The sequence below is a fragment of the Ostrinia nubilalis genome, chromosome 11, assembly GCF_963855985.1.
Source record: "Ostrinia nubilalis chromosome 11, ilOstNubi1.1, whole genome shotgun sequence".
NCBI classification, from domain to species: domain Eukaryota; kingdom Metazoa; phylum Arthropoda; class Insecta; order Lepidoptera; family Crambidae; genus Ostrinia; species Ostrinia nubilalis.
Genome location: NC_087098.1, coordinates 1,995,451 through 2,016,220, shown reverse-complemented (window position 1 = coordinate 2,016,220; position 20,770 = coordinate 1,995,451). Strand labels below are relative to the sequence as shown.

Sequence of the window (20,770 nt, the reverse complement as noted above, 5' to 3'; positions counted from 1 at the left end):
ACAGATAATCAAACATCATCGTGACTGACAATGACAGACAGTAGAGGTGCCCTTGCCCTTGCTAAATCGATAATCAATTTATTAAGAATGTATTGTCATAATAATTAATTACATAATATCGTGTTAAATAAATAAATACTGATAGCGGGTTTAATCATGCATGATGACTGAATTAGTTACGAGATTATTTTATTTTGCTTTGTGCAGAAATGGTTTTTGAACATAAATTAGCTGACGTTGTTAAAATGACGTTGACATGACATTTGTCAAAAAGTCTTGGATGTGAAAACAATTCGTGGTCAATTTTTTATTAATTTTATTTATTTAGGTACGTCCGGTACTAGTCTAATATTTACTGCATTTATTTTACTAAGCATGTTATAAACTATAGTTATAATGTATTATCCTAAGTGTTTTATTCTTGTTGCCGTGATATGGCAAGCTACAATCGTATCTTCACACGACCATCTACTCGAAGGTATTTATTGTGGAAAACAGAACTGTTACGAAGTCTTAGGGCTTACAAGAGAAGCAACAAAGTCTGAAATTGGCAAAACCTATAGGCAGTTGGCCAAAAAGTTCCATCCTGATTTGCACCGAGATCCTGAAGCCAAAAAGGTAGCTGAAGAAAAGTTCAAAGAAATCGCGACAGCTTATGAGATTCTCCGCGATGATGAAGAGAGGACGGACTATGACTACATGTTGGATAATCCCCAGGAGTACTATGCTCACTACTACCGGTACTATCGCCGTCGGATGGCGCCTAAAGTCGATGTCCGAATAGTAATCTCGGTCACCATCACAATTATATCCGTCATCCAGTATTACAGCGCCTGGTCCAAATACGACACTGCTATTAAATATTTCATGACAGTTCCAAAGTACAGGAATAAAGCGATGGAGATTGCAAAGGCTGAAATAAATGAGAACCAATCGAGAAAAAATAAGAAAACCAAAGCACAGCAGAAGGAAGACCAAGATAGAATAATAAGAAGAGTTATAGAGGAAAATATGGATATCAAAGGGGCTTATGCGAAGCCCGAAATAGTGGATATCCTTTGGATCCAAATACTCATTCTTCCGTACACCATAGCTCTCTATATCTACTGGTATTTGAGATGGCTCTGGAAGTTTACGATTATGAAACAACCATATGGAGAGGAGGAGAAACTCCACTTAATTAGGAAGTATATGAAGTTGGGACAGCATCAGTTCAATGCTATTGATGAAACAGAGAAACAAGAATTCCTGGAAGAGGAGTTGTGGATAAAAGACAATTTTGTTGCATGGAAACAAATCAAAGATGAAGAGGCCAAAAAAGCCTTGGCAGAAAACAATAAATACAAACAGTACAGACGTTACATCAAAAACCACGGAGTTGGTAGAATGACCTTTGATGACTCATGATAACACTAATAAATGTTGTGATTAAATTATTTTAAAATAAGATCTGTACACATTTACTTCTTATTTTCATATAAGGAAAATGCTGCAATGAATTTATATTTATTTCCTATCAATATTATGTAAATACAGAGAGATATGAAATAAAAAACATTTTATTACAGAATTTGTTGCTTTAATTGTTTATAACTATTTTCTCAACATGTACTACAATGATTCAATTATTTTAATCATACATTCATAATTTACATTCATCACAAATGGCATTTGTTAAGGCATTCTAAACAACACTCCTGGTGCACCACATCACACAAGGCAAGTCAATAGTTCTGCACACAATCACATTTGTCTTATTATTATAAGTAGCTACAAAATAGCTTTAGTCCTTCAGTTCTGTATGTCAGATGGTGCCAAAAAAATTAAAATAATACTGAAAGTGATAAGTTATTACCAGAGTAAATACAAATGAGTAGGTCATCTTCATAGAAACGCCACACTGACAAAATTTAGCGGTGAGTTGCCCCGAATTTTGTCAGTGTGAGCGTGCGCGCCGCATACGTATTGGCGCGCGCTCACATACAAACCGCGCTCGGTGCGTTTCTATGAAGATGACCTACTCATTTGTATTTACTCTGTTATTACACAACAAAAAGTAAATGATTGTGATTCCTCTCCTGACCTTACTTTCCATATTTTGTTCCTTTCAAAATAATCAATGATTAGGTATATTCGCAATGTGTGGCATGGACGGAAATGCATTTTCTTTTACTAGACTAAAGGCAATTCCGCAAGTGCATCTGTTTATGAATATTTTCGAAAAGATATGCTGAGGTTCACTGAATACGGCCCGTGACCATTCAAAAGGCGACAAGAACATCGGACTGCCACTCTTGCGATCCCCTTATAAACCGATTGACTATAGGTCATCATCATCATTTCAGCCATAGGACGTCCACTGCTGAACATAGGCCTCCCCCAATGCTTTCCATGTTGATCGATTGGTAGCGGCCTGCGTCCAGCGCTTCCCTGACTATAGGTAATTTGGGATTAATGGTAGCTCGAAGCTGGAAGGGGAAAAGTCACGGGATGCGGTATAAGTAACACAGGTCAATGCGTGCGCATACAAATAGGTAGTACTTAGGCCACAACAGAGTGTGAATATACCTTCTCGCTCAATATATTACAACATTTGTGCGTATCTTACCAACTACAGTTTACACATTCAAAAATATACTACCTTAAGACAAATGCAATTGCTGTGAACTATTATCATAATAAAAATATTTTGAGATCCTATTTACAAATGATAGCTCCACGACGAATTCCATACACATACATTTATAAGCGTTTACAATCATAATCAACATTAAATTATTTATAGTTTGCATTTGGCAGTGCATTTCTGATATCTAGCTCTGGAATAGCTGCAAAATAAATATTTTTTGGAATGTTACAATAATATATTATTACAGTATTCAGTACCAAACATTTTTTTGTTTACGTCATAATCAAAATAGAGACGCTAACGGGTCGGCACTTTCGTTTTAGCGTGATAATCAATTCACATTCCTCAATCATTCGTCAACTTTAGTTTTAATCGATTCTGTACTGATTAATTCCAGCCCGAAGGAAAATTAACTTTGTCAAGATAATTTATTCGACTTTCAGCCAACACGCTTAGAAAACAACACCCTTTACGTATTTACAAAATCATGCATACATTGTTTTGTAACCCCATATTATATCAATATTATTCTTATTAGGGGCCCGTATTATTTTATTTTGTATTTTCATTATTACCTATTTGTTACTTTTCAATAATATAGATCATTTACCAAAATCGTCATCATCATGTTTGCATTGTGATTTGTGAATTATGGTCTATATTTTTGTACAAAATTGTTATTATTTGTATTACTTAGATTACATGTATTATTTTATCACTTTTAATGTTATTTTGAATACGGAAGAAAAAATATTTCATTAACACAGAAATTATTTATTTTTATTTATTCAAAAATAGGTAAGAATTTTTCCATGATGTAGGTATTTGGTAACAACAATATTGTTTTGAACTTTAGTGATGCAAACTTAGATTCTTCTATTTTAAACATCAAGCAATAACAAAACATAAATTTTGGGTTCTTTATAAAAGTTATAACTAGTCATACTAGAGTTAAATCTACATTTCATGATAAAAAGAACAGACCCAAAACTAAATAATGTTATTGCATGCTGAATTATTTATTATTACCAATCGTACCTCCAATATGTAACGAAATTTAACATTATGCACAAAGTTGTTGGCTATTGTATCTATTTTAATATTTTTATACTTTTTTTCCAGATTCCATGCTAGGCACAAACAGGTACAGTCGGCTATGAAATCGGTTAGTCTAGATTCCAGTTCAAATATTATACAGATATACAAATCGAATTTTTAGAATTGTTTTCTTATTTTACACTGAAACGAAAGATTCACTGCAATGACAAGTGCAAAACTTAAGCAAATATTTCAATTATTATTATTTCAATAATTTTCATTCTCAATGTCTGTGAATCCGCTGTATCATAAAATTTTCTCAACTTTTTGTTAATTCGGTGAGTATTACTTAACGGGTTCTTAAGTACGCATTGGGCTTAATTCCGAGTTGTTCTATCTCTAAGATTCTTATATGTTAGTAGTAGGTAATTTAATTATTATTCTTCCTTCCTAAGAAAATGGATAAAAATGTTAACTAAAATCACTGCGCGATTTTTTTCGCCATAATAGATTAACTATAAAATAAATGTGTTCATCTTATTATTATTTTTCATTCACCTCAGAAATAATACAAATATATATATGTTATTTTAGAGATAGTATCCAACTCAGAACCGAGCCCAGTCATATAGAATCAATCTCCTACAATTATTTACACACAACATCCAATTACAATAATATCCTTCCATCTTAGACACTGTACATTATCTTTTTATTTGCTATACCCGATCTATCGTTTGAATTTTTATTTAATATAATATCTATCTACATAAATAGTATACACAAAATATGTTTCTAGTCTTTTCGACGCAACACTCTTCTTTACAGATCAATATGATTCAAACTCTGAATATAGCTAACATCAGTAGGTATTTTATACATCAGACTTTATACATTCAATCATATAATGCTTCTTTAAAAAAATGGATTGACCTGAAGAAGTGGCAGAATAAGAAAAACAAACATGACTTTTTTTTAGTACAGGAAATACCTATATTTCTTCAGTCAGACCATTTTTTTATAATTAATTTTATCAATTGTTTACTTCAGATGACTGTACTAAATGTTATAAATATAATTTTCAATAGTTGAATAATCTTAAAGACTTGAAGATCAACAAATACATCAGCAATAGATAGTTGCCAGTCTAGAAAACCAAAAATATTTTCAACTTCTCTTCATTGGAAACGAAATAATCACAGACTTAATAAAATATTTAACCTGGCATCACAATCAAATTTCCATAACAAAAAATAACCTACAAATTGACCAGCAATTACACAAATTCAATCAACTTTAGTAACAAAATCTGTCAACAAACTTTCTTTGAAAAATCAATTCCCAAGACTATTTAATCCATACTGTCCATGGCGTAACTTATACATAAATTATTTAGCGTTCAATAGGCTGCCTCAATCGTCAGTCAAAGGCGCACTGACTTAACTTGTAGCGCGAATCTTCAGCTAACCCACAAATGTCACCACAGTCACTGACAAACCAATGTCAATAATTTGACTGAGCACTGTCACGTCACTATTTTGAGCACTCCGTTGCGCATGCTCCGTAGAATACTACACGTCACCGAATACTAGAGGCACGTTACCAAACGCTAGCGGCACGTCACCATCACCATACGCTAGCGTTCCGTCAGCACGCGTTAGCGGCACGTCACCAAACGCTAGCGGCACGTCACCAAACGCTAGCGGCACGTAGCACGCTAGCGACGCGGACGCGAGACGGCGACGTGCAACGCGCGACCTCAGACCGGCGTCTCGTGGTCGGCCTCCTCAATGCGGCCCAGGCGCCACGCGTTTGGGTCTGTTGCTGTGGTTACAAGTAACATTCTGATACGGTTCTGTGGCCGTATACAGGGTGTTAGGTAAATGGGTATATGAGCCGACACTAGCCTATGTTAACATGATCATATAAATGGTATAGTGAAGTCAGAAAATTGATATCTTCATTTTAATTATTTTAAGTTACATAGAAATCGGATTTTATCAAATTTATTTTGTATGAAAATTAAAAAAAATTAATGATGATATCAAATTTCTGACTTCACCAGACCATTTAATATATTATGCCTGCATGTTAACATGGGCTAGTGTCGGCTCATATACCCATTTACCTAACACCTGTAGAGTAACGCGAATTGGGTAGTTGACACCAATAAATTGATTTCGCAGCTTGTTTAGACTGCTAAAGTAGGCAGAAATTTTGTGTAGCAATTGGTGGTTACAGTTACCTACCTCTAACAGTGGTTAAGATAAAGTATTTTTAGAAAAGTTTTTTCTTAAAAGAGAAATGGTATCAACTACCTAAAACGCAGTTGGAGTTATCTATAATAACCTAAAAAAACATGTTGAAAATTTCACATTAATAAAATTGGATTTTTAATGAATTTAAAAATATGTTTTGTGACCACACCACACAAGCTTTTGCGTTAGTTAATAAAATTATTTGCAGTATTCAATAACCAATTGAGAAGTTATATTATTTTAGTGCGCAAATAATTTATGTGATTAAAGCTTGTGCAATGTTATTCCAAAGGGATTGCTATTTATTAAGAGTGAGTAAGCTGGCAACACAAAACATTTACTGACAAGACAAGACATGACGTTGACACCCCACCCCAATGTTAATTATAACGATTAAAGAGGCAGAAGGCATAGTCTTTTCATACTTGAAATATTGTAACTACACATTGTTTTAAACTAATTATTTCAAACATTTTCCTTAATTCGTATACATAATTACAAATAATGTTTAATAACAAATATGTCAAAAATAAGTTCATTTTGTGAAAAACCATGCCTTTACCCAGCAAAACATTTATAAAAAATAAAACCGGGTGCGAATGGGTGAAAAATAAAACAAATAAACAAAAAATTACCTTTCGACTGTCGATCTTCCAAACATGCGTTAGGAATTTGGATCAGGGATGGACTAAGGACCGTAATTAAATGTAATAAAGCTCATAATTCTACGTACACTAATTATAATTAAAGGTAACAAACTATACATTAAAGCACACGACAAAAGCAAGACGAATAGACACGTTTATTTTTATTAGAGATAAAAAAGGTGCATCATAAAATTTATATTCTATAAATTCGTTGTGATCAAATTTTTATGTACTTTTTAAGTTAAAAATACTTAAACGGTTCTTAGCTATCAAAATATCTAATACATTAAAAACAGACTGGTTTGTAAATGGTACGGGTTTCTAAAAGTGTATATAAGATTTATTAATAATTATTGCGTTATGTTTCTAAAACTATTACTAGTATCTATCCACCTTCGCTATGTATTCATAAAAGTGTTATTACATAAATATTATGATATCAGCACAAAATAGACTAGGACGTTAAAATACAACTGGCAAGCTAAAACCTGTCAAGGATTTTATGTCAGTGTGACACTAAACGTCATTTTGACAACCTCTATCGGTGTTAGAAAACATCCGTTGACAGGCTTTCTTGCTAGGCTACATTCAAAATATTCTAGATATAGAGTGAACATAATAAAGGTATTAAATTACTTGACCGTCACTGGAAGCTTTATATTGAGATAGCATTTCCGTTTCCTGTCGAATTTCTATGAATTTCCGTAGTCAATATCCGGTCCAGTGGCGACACCTGGTGGATGGGCGCTCACTTTTTGTTATCTTTGGTTGAGCGCGCCATAATTTCCTCATTGGCGTTTTGATTCCCGTCGAAGTAACTTGTGCTTAAAACAACGATCAGTCCCCGCAGTCGTTGTGAAAATTATATCAAAAAAGTGATAAAAATTATAAAAGTGCACAAACAGCAACACTTACAAGTAAGTGAAAAATCTTTATTTCTACATTTTTAACGGTTTTTGCCGTTCGTGAAATTATTGAGGTTTGATCTATTTATACAGTACCTACATACTGTGAAATAAACGATCAACTTTTAATTACATGCTTCCGTAGTTTTGAAAATTTTTATTTTTGTGGGTAGATGTAAACAGATGTGAAAAATTTTAAGCAAATATAGTAATACAAAATTATTTGTGTAGAGTGATGGATCATACTACTGTGCCGTCTACCGAGCCACAAGCTGTGGCTGGGCCAAGTGGCGAAGCTCGTAAGCGGGTTCGGAGCAGCCGCAACCGGAGCAGCTCGTCAAGCAGCGACAGCAGTGACAGCTCCTCCAGCTCGTCCTCTGTGGGCAGCAAACGCAAGCGGCATCGCCGGCACAAGAAAAGTAAGCGCACTCGGCATTCCAGCCGCACAATTGATAAATTAGTTCAGGAAATAAGTGAACTTCGTAAACATGTTTTTGATTCAAATGTCGATGCCCGCTGTCATAATGATCAGCACGACAATATATCAATTATTTCTGGAGTTAGTAATGAACTTTATGAACAAAATTATACTGAAAATCAGACTCCTATTCAGGATATTCCAAATTTAGATTTTACTTTTGAGATCGAAACCAAGTTAATAGGCCAGTAGAATTAAACACAAAAATTGATTAAATCGGAAATAATTCCTACAAAAGATTTTTTTGCTTTAATGGCTTCATTGGTTGCCCATTAAGACTCTCCTAAGTTTTCGACTTCGACGGAGTTGTGCTTAAGTGGTGGGGGCCCCCGAAAGCGGCGTTTTTTCGGTTTTCCGGTTATACCGCGTAAAGGACTTACCCTATCGAAAAGCGGTCTTCATGACGGTTAAAGGGCACTTAATCCTGCATTGAATAAGACCAAATTCATATGTTTTGGACAAACCGTTCTCGCGCTAAAGTTCGGCAAAGTAGAAAATATACGTATAATTAATGACCCTCTCCACGTCCAATGGCTTGTTACCCACATGCTTCCAAACCTTGTAAAGGGTCGCCTTAATCAGTGTAACCCTAACAAGGCTCACGAGTTTGATTCGCTTATCCTTGTTCGTCCCAGCCGTTTCTTAACTGCGGTTGCTGCACCTCTTCCTGACACTCTCCTGAACGACTCTGTGTTACCTAATGTGGCTGTCTCTCTTCCTTGTACCCTCCTGTACGATTGCATTGCTTAGCTATATGCCTGGTCCAAGGTTCGACGCCACAAAATCAACTTTGTACGCGTGAAAATAGTTTAAATACTATTTTCCGTGCTTGCAACATTTTTCTTTACTGCTTCGCCTCTATTAGTCGTAGAGTGATTGTATATATCCTATAGCTTTCCTCAATGTATGAGCTATTCAACACAAAAATAATGATTTCAATCAAACTAGTAATTCTTAAGATTAGCGCGTTCAAACAAACAAAAAACTCTTCAGCGTTTTAATATGAACTTGTTGTTGTTGATTTTTGGCGTCGAACCTTAGACCAGGCATATGGCTAGGCAACGTAGTCATGCAGGAGGATACAAGGAAGAGGGGCAGCCACAGTAGGTAACACAGAGTCGTTCAGGTGAGTGCCAGGAAGATGTGCAGCAACCGCAGTTAAGGAACGGCTGGGACGAACAAGAATAGGCGCATCAAGCTCGTAAGCCTTGATAGGGTTACACTGGTTGAGGTGGCCCATTTCAAGACTTGGAAGTCTGTGGGTAACAAACCATTGGACGTGGTGAGGGTCATTAATTATACGTATATTTTCTACTTTGCCGAACATTAGCGCGAGAACGGTTTGTCCAAAACATATGAATTTGGTCTTATTCAATGCAGGATTAAGTGCCCTTCAACCGTCATGAAGACCACTTTTTGATAGGGTAAGTCCTTTACGCGGTATAACCGGAAAACCGAAAAAATGCCTCTTTCGGGGGCCCCCACCACTTAAGCACAACTCCGTCGAAGTCGAAAACTTAGGAGAGTCTTAATGGGCAACCAATGAAGCCATTAAAACAATAAAATCTTTTGTAGGAATTATTTCCGATTTAAAAGCTAATTCTACTGGACTATAAAGGAGCCTTCAGTTCCAAAGACATCTGATGACTTTTTAAAAATGTTAAACGATGTTCAACGCTTTGGTAGTCCTAATTGGTCAGATGTAAGGTATGCTGACACTCAGAAATTATATAATCATAGCCCGGGCTTTGTAGACCTGGAGGCGAATGATGAGGTAAAATCATATGATAATTTACGATATCTTGCTAATGCTGACAAGTCCTATGCAGCAATCACATATTGCATTCTAAAACAAAAACAATCATTACAGGAGGGCATTCGTAACCTTCTTTTTTGGGCTAAAAATACTGAAGTTAATTGTAACAACTTGAGTGATAAAGTAGAAGAATTATTCCTTAAGGGCGAATTTCACAAAACTTCATCAGATCTTTTGCAATTGGTCTGTGGACACAGAGCTGAAAGTATCGAGATGCGTCGTGAAAGCATTACAAAACAAGTTCGCGATCCGTTTGTAAAAGCTTCATTAAATAGAATACCGCCATCACAAACCCACATATTTGATTGTGAGCCTTTCACGGCGTGTCTCGATAAAGCTGGTGGGGTCCGTAAAGTTTTTTGGCCACCTAAAGCTGAAGGGTCTGTACAATCAAGATCTTATCAAAATAACAGTAGCCGCCCCTCGCGGGGGCAAGGCACACGAAGTTCAACAGTTCCATCGCGTGGAACTCAATGGGTGTATCATGATATGCCTTCTCACGGCTTACCCTCAAACATGAACACTTGCAATAACCCACCCTCGCGGGGTGGCTATCAACATTTAAGTACCTGTAGAGGTCACACATCTAATGTACCATGTGAACACCACAATGTTACTAACAAAAATACGTTTCACAACCGAGGCTCGCGGCCCTATCGTGGAAATTATCGAGGAGGACGCTCGAATAATGCCACATCAAGAGGAAATCAAAAGAAATATAAACAATGACTTGAACCAATTCCGAGCAGGTCAGTTAGTCAAATACCAGTTACATTGGATAAAAATGGGAGCACCAAAAATAATTCTGAAATTAATTCAAGGGTATCGCATACCATTCCTTCAAAAGCCTCCGCTTGTTTATCCAAGTATGACGAAAAGTCCATTCGAAACACCTGTGTCAGTAGAAATGTCGGACATCATAAACAAAATGAAAACACAGGGCATTTTAAAAGTAGTGCATCGCACACCATGTTTTGTTTCTCCTCTCTTCCTTGTACCGAAACCAGACGGATCTGCTCGGCCAATTTTCAATCTCAAAGCTCTAAATCAATATGTGATAACCGAACCATTCCGGTTGATAAACATGTACCGCATTCCAAATCTTCTTCAGCCAAGGGACTGGATGTGCAAAGTCGATTTATCTCAAGCTTACTTCCATCTGAAAATAGCCAAAGCTCACAGGCGGTTCCTACGCATCATATACAACCAAGAATTGTTAGAAATGACGTGTCTCCCATTCGGCTTAAGCACAGCTCCCAAAACCTTTTCCATTTTGACCAATTGGATTGCCCAAGTACTAAGAGACCGCTGGAATATAAGAATTGTAGTTTATTTAGACGACTTCCTAATAGTACATCAAAATGCAAATACATTACGCACTCATGTAAAACTTGTGGTACAAACATTACAAAATCTGGGATGGCAAGTAAACTTCGAGAAATCTGTACTTTGTCCCCAACAGAATATAACTTATCTAGGAATTGTGTGGCAAACCTGGGACAATCTAAAATCCTTGCCAGAGACAAAGACCACCAACATAATCAAAAAATCGAATCAGATTCTCTCTCAAAGAGAGGTGTCTCTAAAAGAACTACAAAGCCTAATAGGATTACTAAATTTTGCAAGCTTTGTAATTCCAAGGGGTCGACTCCACTATCGTCAACTTCTAATGTTCATGAACTCATTACCAGATCTTCCATCGATCAAGTATCAACTACCAGAAAGTACCTTACACGAGTTAACCTGGTGGATTCAGAATTGTCACTCGTCAACACCGCTGCATTACCCTCCACCAACGACGTTTTTGGCCACAGATGCATCGAATCTAGCTTGGGGAGCACAGATAAACAATGTGGCCCTGTCAGGAAATTGGTCTCAAGAGGAACTAATACTCCATTCCAATCAAAAAGAGATGCTGGCCATATTATATGCACTTCAGAGTCAAATTCATTCACTAAGTTGCACGTCGATCCTCATTCAATGCGACAACAGAACAGCAGTAGCCCATCTACGGAGGGAAGGCGGGACGAAATCAGTGGCACTATTAGAAATAACGTACAAAATTTTGAATTTATTAGACAAACACCAAGTACACTTCGATATACATCATATCCCAGGCAAATACAACAGCCATGCAGACCATCTGTCACGTCACCGACAACCACCGGAGTGGCATCTTCTCCCAGGTTGCTTGGAAAGAGTGTTTTCCAAATGGGGGATTCCAATGATAGACCTGTTCGCGTCAGCCACGGCTCATGTAGTCCACAATTATGTGTCCCGAGACCTGAAAGACCCTCAAGCCCTGTTTCACGACGCCTTCAGCAATCTATGGCACTACCCTCTGGCTTGGGTATTTCCACCTCCATTCCTGATCCCCAAAGTCCTGATGCACTTGAATCAGTCGACAGGAATATTTCTAATGGTAGTTCCACGGTGGGAGAAGGTTTTCTGGCGCGCAGACCTGAAAACCAGAGCACTTGCACCACCACTAACCCTGAAACACCTGCAGAAATATCTAGTGGACACGACAACGGGTCTCCCACCACCACAAGTCGAGAACATCGTCCTCGAAGTTTGGAAATGTGGGGGTGGAGCGAGGCCACAAAAACATGGAACAACGACCAATTACTATTACTAAGAAATTCGTGGCGTAAATCTACTTTAAAAACCTACGAAGTGGCTTGGAAACGTTGGCTTAATTGGTCCAAAAACAAAAAGATTGACCCGAAAAATCCCACAGGTTCTCAGTTGGCGCAATTTTTGTCAGATTTATATTTGGTTTATAATTTATCTTATAATACTATTCTTTTGCACAAATCTGTAGTTTCCACATTATGTGATGCTGAAAAGTCGAGTCATTTAAGCTCACATGTTCTTGTGAAACATATATTAAAGTCTATTGCTCTTGTCAAACCAAAATGTGCTAAACCACCAATTTGGAATGTCGATGAATTAATCAATTTCTTAAAAATCTATAATTTGAATGAAAATAATACTTTCCAAATATCGCGTCATGCCGCAATATTACTACTGCTTTGCTCAGGTCGTCGCATACACGATTTGACTTTACTTCAAATTGATCCTAACCATTGCATCAGATCTGACGAAAGTATCACCTTCTGGCCTCTATTCGGATCGAAAACCGACTGTACTAATTATAGACAATCAGGTTGGAAACTTCTTTCTAATAAAAATAATCGTAGGCTTGATCCAGTATTTTGGTTAAATAAGACTATAACATTGTTACACGAAAGACGTGATACTGCCAAAACATTCAATCTTTTTGTTACACTGAGAGGTCAGGCTAAACCCGCTTCGCGCACAATAATAGCAGGCTGGGTAAAATCCCTGTTCAAAGAAGCCGAAATTACAGCTACACCAGGAAGTGTCCGGTCTGCTGTAGCTTCTAAAAGCTGGTTAGAGAATCACCCACTTGACGAAATTTTGACCCGTGGAAATTGGCGATCAGCTAATACCTTTAAACAGTTTTATAAACGTGAGGTAATTAAAAATATTAATACAAAAAATATTACTCGATTATTTGATCCTATCGATTAGAGTATTTAATATAAATGTACTTATTATACATAATAATAAGGTAATAAAACAAATTAGTGGAGTAAAAAGGTTTATTTATTTAAACACTATAATTGTATTGTATCAAAATATTATGACATTGATTAAAAAAAAAAATGTTTTCTTTTTTAAAAAACGCTGTGTTATTATTTTACCCTAATCATAGTCACATTGGCGTAGGTACACAATTTATTTATTGTTGTAATAAATCAGTGGCGATCACCAGGCGATAACAAACAGGTCTCAATATAAAGCTTCCAGTGACGGTCAAGTAATTTAATAGCAGCGTTTTACCTGAAATAAAACGCATATTAAAATACTTACCTCACTGGAAGCTTTCACTTTAATTCCTGCCTGGTGAAATTGAGCCAATGAGGAAATTATGGCGCGCTCAACCAAAGATAACAAAAAGTGAGCGCCCATCCACCAGGTGTCGCCACTGGACCGGATATTGACTACGGAAATTCATAGAAATTCGACAGGAAACGGAAATGCTATCTCAATATAAAGCTTCCAGTGAGGTAAGTATTTTAATATGCGTTTTATTTCAGGTAAAACGCTGCTATTTTTTTTAGTAAAATAGTGTCATGGATACTAAGTAAAATTCAACACTTATAAATGAATGTATATTTAAGTAATGAAAGGGGATAAAAAATACTAGATATGAAATAGAAACTACATCAAAAAGTTACAAGAACTACTTTAAAGTGAGTAAATATTTGAAGCACAAGCACACTAAAATCTTTAAATTCGTTGAAAAATTCTAATGTTATTTAGAAATGTGGTCAAAATACATCAAGATAATATAAAAAATATGTTTAATATTTATCGTTATTAGTGATATGTCACACAGAACACCATAATTATATTTCTACGGGTCGGATTACTAGGTTTCGGTAAATAAATATACTTAAATATGTATTAAAATTTTAGTGAAAATACCACAAATACTGCTTTAAAAAAGGTCTTCAATTGAGAGTGAAAATAAAAGTTAAGTAAAAAATAAAACAAACTTTTGAGATAGGAAAATGTTGCCATACAAATTTTCCTCAAAAATATTTATTAAAAATATCACATTGCGCTTTTTATTTATTTTGTGGTATTTGCACACAAATGGGAATGAATTATGGTTTTCTCAAACACTGATCGAATCAATAAGGCTAACAACTTAATATTTGATCTATTGGTTAAATAAATCTGTCACCAATAAACGAGGCAATCACAATAGCCCGATTAATTTGAACGGCATTAGAGAAACCTGGAACATACTGGTGAGAAAAAAAGGACTGCCAATTTCTTTTCATCATTTTTGTTTCTGTCAGTATTTTTATGGCTTTTGCTTTTAGCAACAACAAATTACCAGTCAGTCGTAAATTATTATTCTTTATTTTTATTTTTTTTTTCAACTAAAAACTTTTTACAATGTGAGACTATTTTTTTTTTAACCAAAAAGTTTTTACAGAACTTGATTTTATTTCTCGCCAGTATTCACTAGGATGTCAGCATGGGTTTGATCGCGGAAGTACGGACTGTTTAGGACTTGGCTTGTAGGGTTAAGGTAACAGTAAGGCCCAGAACAGACGGTGAAACGCAACTGCAACGAAACTGCAACTTTGTGATGATTTTGATGAATGAAACTGAAAGTTTCAAACTGGTCGCGTCATGTGTGGTCTCTCAACGGACGCTTAACGAAACTTAGATGCAACTCAAAAGTAACTAGCAGTTGCAGTTTCGTTGCAGTTGCGTTTCACCGTCTGTTCTGGGCCTAAGAGGGTTTGATAAGGGGGGTTTATAGGAATCGGGAGGGGGTTTAAGGGGGTGTTAGGGGTAACATGTAACATGTAGTCCTCAGGCTGGGAGGTGCGCGGTGGCAGGTCGCAGCAGCGGCGCGTGCTCGCCTGCGCACGACAACACGTTACGGGCGGTACACACGACACGACACAAGCCGGGGCGACACTGATGTTATGTCTTGTGAATGAGCAACATTTTTAAAACCAAATATGGTCCACGATAGTGCAGGAATACATTTAACAAGCCTTATGGCATTAAGTTCGCTTAATAATTTAAGTGTCAAAAAAGATCCTACGAATATAAAGTTACATGAATGTTGAAAACTGCGTTAAAATGTCAAACATTACTTTTAACTAGTGCGCAACGCGCGTGTAACCTTTATTAGCAAGGGGGTAAAATTAATAAAATATAAAAATGTTGCTCATTCACAAGAACGGTTAGGTTTCTAAAACGTCGATCGTATTCGGGCAGTTTCATAGTGTCCGATGGGAATATTAATTATAAAACTTTGTTTTTGTAAGAATATGGCTACTCCTCACTGACTGAATTTTATCTAGAACTTAACCGCCATTAATAGGATCAAAGTTTGAGAAACCGAAGGAATTCTGACTAAAATTCCGTTACTTCATTCCATAAATATCTAAAGAGAAAAATATTTTAATCGAAGATAAGGGAAGTTTAGTCAAAAAAGGTTTTGAATATTTTTGTCTTCACGTGTATACAGCCCTTTATTCTACAATCCGTTTATTCGTAATCGTATTTGTTGCGATTTGCCTGGCCTTTTAAAAATAATTTCACATAGTTTTAAAACCTCACGATTACTAATAAAAGGATTGTACTCTAACAACATAGCGTAACATCGAATATTATACTTGAGCATGTCTGCTAAATCTAAAATGTACCTGATTAATTCAAACTAGATATACAATAACTATTATAAAAATATTACTGAAGACTAGCATAAATATACTAAAAAAATTGACGATAATAAGCATCATGTTACGATGTGAAAGCATCTAAGAAATGAATTTAAAGTCTAATATTTAGTTTGATTATGAAAAGAAAACAAAAAACTATAGAAAAAAATAAGCAGACATCCTGAAGTATGAAAAACATTGAAATATTATAAAACGAGACGACATCCAAATACCAATAAGTTTAAAATGTGAATGTATAAAGTTAAAATTTTACTTTCAAAGTTAGACCTAGTATTTTATTATAGCTCAAAGCTATGGCTAGATTTTATTTCAATGAAATAAGCAATACTGGAATTAATAGCCTGTAACTTAATAAAATGTACTTTAAAATAAAGGTATATTCACACTCATTCGTAAAGTTCATAGGGCGTGTAGACCCAGATATCTCTGTAGTTTTGACAACACATCGAACTGCACAATGTTATTGCAAATTCGTGCTTATAATAGATTCATAAGGTGTAATTTACAATGATATGCTGCACAAAGTCGCACGCACCGCGCACGTCACAAGTGTGAATATACCTCAATGGTTAGCTTTCTGAATTTCTGGCATTCTAACATCCATGCACAATTAAAGTTCAAGATTAACTACGGCTAATAATGGAAATCTGTTTTGAGGTTGTTATGAATAGTCTTGTTGTTATGAAGTCTATAAAAAATAATAAAGAAAGATACTTAGAACCTGACTGAAATTCGTGGGAAGTAGTCGAAATAAGTAAATAACTTTACAAGTGGAGTTAGCGAAACCTACGAACTTTTAGCTCACACCATAATTCGGTCTGAAAGATGAATTCTTTTTCGATTCGGAGATTCTGCTTTCGAAATTCGGTCTGAAAGATGAATTCTTTTTCGATTCGGAGATTCTGCTTCCGAAATTCGGTCTGAAAGACGAATTCTTTTTCGATTCGGAGATTCTGCTTTCGAAATTCGGTCTGAAAGATGAATTCTTTTTCGATTCGGAGATTCTGCTTTCGAAATTCGGTCTGAAAGATGAATTCTTTTTCGATTCAGAGATTCTGCTTTCGATTCTCAAGTACGATACAGATTCAAAGTTATTAGAATGTAGGGTCATTTCAGAACACTCATGCAGCCACTTATATTTCTTCGCAGCGACTAGCTAGACTCAAGCCACGCCTTGTGTCATTTTTTTATTTCAAATAATGGACAAGACTGAGGGCGTAACTGACTATGGTCATTTCGTGCTAACGAAAATTTTTCAAAGTGAACATGGGTCGACTTCGTTGATGGTACAATAAAAAGTTTCTATCTAGTGTTCTATTCTAACAACCAGACTATCCCCCCTCAAACCAGACCTCCCCTCCCCCCACTACCCCCCATACCTTGCAGCTGTCTGTTCAGCAGGGCAGTGATCCCGGGCCCGTCGCCAGCCTTTTTCACGACTAGCATGGGTTTGTCCTCACCCTCTTCGTAACTGTTGGGTAAGTGCCCGTTGCTGACCGCCATTGTCTCGCTCACCTGGAATGATACGGCAAGAATCTATACTAATATATACTAATATTCTAAATGCGAAAGTAACTCTGTCTGTCTGTCCGTCTCTCTTTCACGCCTAAACCACTGAACCGATTTTTATGAAATTTGGCATAGAGATAGTTTGAGTCCCGGGAAAGGACATAGGATAGTTTTTATCCCGGTTTTTGAAACAGGGACGCGCGCGACAAAGTTTTTCTGTGACAGACAAAATTCCACGCGGGCGAAGCCGCGGGCGGAAAGCTAGAATTAAATATCTTTACTTCATTTTCCACTTAGAGCACCTTCAAAGAGGCTTTGTCTATGCGTATGTCACGATATAGGCGCTGTAACTGCGCTTCTAGAAATTCTGCAGCACTTCCTCACGCCTTTAATTTGTAGGCACCCTTACGTACGTCTAGTCCCTAAGGAAGGGGGCTCTGTACATTTAGAACCATGGTTGGCTCTAATAATAAATCACATGCACGTTTTGTACGGAGATTCAAACGTCGACATTCCGTGATGATACATTGGCGTATCGAGGGTAATTATCTAGCCAGCTCTGACTTCCTGCTACCTTTATGAAGTCATCTGTCCACCGCAAGGGTGGACGTCCTACACCGCGCTTGCCGGTACACAGCCTCCACTCCAGAACCATGCTGCTTCATCGGTTGTCAATTCTGCGTACTGTGTGCCTTGCCCATTGCCACTTCAGCTTGCTTATCCGTCGGGCTATGTCAACGACTTCAATTCGTTCGGATCTCCTCATTTCTGATTCGATCTCGTAAAGAAACATCGAAACTCAACTGCTTGCCTGTATAACCTGTATTCAATATAGACTAGTCGTACCTGCATGAGCTTATGCACCACGTCCCTGCCCAGTATATGATCGAAGACGGCCTGCAGGAAGGCGTCCGACATGATGGACAGCTTCAGCTTGTCGCGGTGCCACACCAGCACCCGCGACTCTTCCATCGCCATTATTGACACCTGGAAACATCGGCCTGTATGTGAATATCAGAGAACTAAGATTAGCATGGCAAGCTAACCGAATGAGCAACTTATCGTCTTTCAAATTAGTAGAAATAGTGGGATATTCTATAAACATGATCAAGAGACATGGCACGCTCAGAATCATCTAAATTCTATAGTACAAAACTTACATTATAACTTCGTTATTATGGACACCTGAAATGTCTACAGGCTTCATCTGAATATCAGAAATAAGCAATGGTTCCGACAACAAACAAGGATATAAATAGGACTTGTACTCTTCCTGTGTATGCTTGGACGAATGTGGTTAATTCGTCCAAGCGTGTATGTCGCAACAGGCGACTGAAGCACAAGCTAACGTCAAGTATAGGGCAGTTTTCCATTTGCTTCTGGTAAAGTTTCTATACCACGACAGTTCTGCCAAGAGCCAAACGACTAAGAAGATGAAAGTTACTGTTGGTGGCGCCGCGCCTTGTTTAATTAAACATAACATGGTTGGAGCGAGTAAACAAGAATAATTCCATTCATCAGGCCTTCGGGACAGCTTAATAAACAAACCCATGAGCATCAGGAAGTACAAACAACAATTTCAACCTCGTTACATACGAATGCATCCCACGCCTTGTGGCCAAAGACGCCAGTGAAAGTGTGGCGTTAAATCATAATGCATAACGCGGCCCACGTGCGCGTGAGCATGCCAAATGTTGTTGATCTGGGATTAGCATTTTAGCACGAGATGAGTGTATCAAGTGGAAGCAACTGGACAAACTGCTGTCTTTCCTGAACACTATAATCCGGGCCTTTTCAAGGCGAGAGTTAATAGGAACTTACAGAGCAGATATGTACCATCCTAGACTGCACCAGTTGCGATTGCGGACAAATACCTGCCTTGTTATGCATAAAAAAAACTGGACACAAAATTGTCTTCGTCGCTGGTAGTGGCTGTTGTTTATATCCGACCGTGCCAGAAGGAGGGTTATGTTTTTATGTTGATAATAATAATAAATACACTTTATTGCACACCAAACAAATAACATAACAGAAAGAAAAGATTTATTATGAAACTAGCTTTCCGCCCGCGGCTTCGCCCGCGTGGAATTTTGTCTGTCACAGAAAAACTTTATCGCGCGCGTCCCTGTTTCAAAAACCGGGATAAAAACTATCCTATGTTCTTTCCCGGGACTCAAACTATCTCTATGCCAAATTTCATCAAAATCGGTTGCGAGGTTTAAGCGGGAAAGCGTAACAGACAGACAGACAGACAGAGTTACTTTCGCATTTATAATATTAGTTGGGATATTAGTTGGGATTAATAAAATATCCACTAGAAGCACAGAATAATAATAAGTACTACGTACAGAAGTTTTACTTCGCGAAGGTATTTAAAAAAATGTATGCCCAATGTCATTAACAATATGGTGTAATTTAGCCTGTCTCAAGAGTCAAGCACCATTTTGTTGACAAACGTCAGTGATCGGCACTGCGCCGAAGCTATAGGGCTGACTTCGGTAAAATGATGTGACGTGAGGTGCCAAACTGCGGAAAATGGCGGAGGAAATACATGATTTTACATGATTTAGCATGAATTACCTATCATGAATAATTTTATCTACTTATTTACCTCTCAGTGTCTTGAGGCAACTTAAAAAAGTACATTCTGTGTTTTTATTATTATTTAGGCAGTTAAATACTGCACAGTATTCAGTACACCATTTTCTTAATTTTCTTCCATCATACACAAGAAAACGCGTGCGTGAGTCAATGTTCGCTCGTATGTGAGGCCTTGTCGAATAGTATCCTGTAGGTGGGCCATCGTGCGTGTTTTGTTTTCGATATAATCTCGCGTAGATGAACAGGTCTGCTAGAAGCTTAAATGTGACAATTAAGCAAGACGCAAAAGTATCTATGTTATGCGCGTGCGCAGTCTCATGAAAAGAAAACCTCGGTTTATTGGATTCTTCCATTTATTTCTTGTTTCTTAGTAACAAAGTAGAGAAGGAATCTTCTCAGTTTGTCACTCCAAAAAATACTCTAAGACAAATTAGAGGATTTAGCATTTTTACCAGGCGGTCTTCAAGGTAGTCAAGTCCGGAAAAAATACTCTGATATCGCGAGTCAGAACCGTACAGCGCCATCTCTTGATAACGCTAGGGAAATCAATGACGGCATTGACGTTTATGATAAACAAGTAGGTT

General features: G+C 37.0%; 2 protein-coding genes across 3 annotated transcripts in view; one reads left to right on the top strand and one right to left on the bottom strand.

The window, feature by feature from the left end:
• Positions 1-268: 268 nt before the first annotated feature.
• Positions 269-1,570, top strand: LOC135076058 (dnaJ homolog subfamily C member 25 homolog). Its single transcript, XM_063970512.1, has one exon. It carries the CDS (start codon positions 397-399, stop codon positions 1,405-1,407), a length of 1,011 nt encoding a protein of 336 aa, XP_063826582.1. The 5' UTR covers positions 269-396; the 3' UTR covers positions 1,408-1,570.
• A 2,528-nt stretch (positions 1,571-4,098) lies between these two features.
• The window catches only part of LOC135076057 (blood vessel epicardial substance-like), a 55,167-nt gene continuing 38,495 nt past the window's right edge, over positions 4,099-20,770 (bottom strand). The window contains exons 4-6 of one of the 2 annotated variants that reach the window (XM_063970510.1): positions 18,432-18,572; positions 17,456-17,591; positions 4,099-5,491 (exon numbers count right to left, since the gene is read on the bottom strand). In XM_063970510.1, the coding sequence (XP_063826580.1) occupies positions 5,427-5,491; positions 17,456-17,591; positions 18,432-18,572 (342 nt within the window). In that variant the 3' untranslated portion in view covers positions 4,099-5,426. Of the gene's footprint in view, positions 5,492-13,920; positions 15,246-17,455; positions 17,592-18,431; positions 18,573-20,770 lie in introns of those variants that run through there. The other variant, XM_063970511.1, reaches the window with a different exon arrangement.

Bases quoted from the DNA above. Each gene is read 5' to 3' on its own strand.
- LOC135076058 (XM_063970512.1), top strand. From the start codon at position 397: ATGTATTATCCTAAGTGTTTTATTCTTGTTGCCGTGATATGGCAAGCT.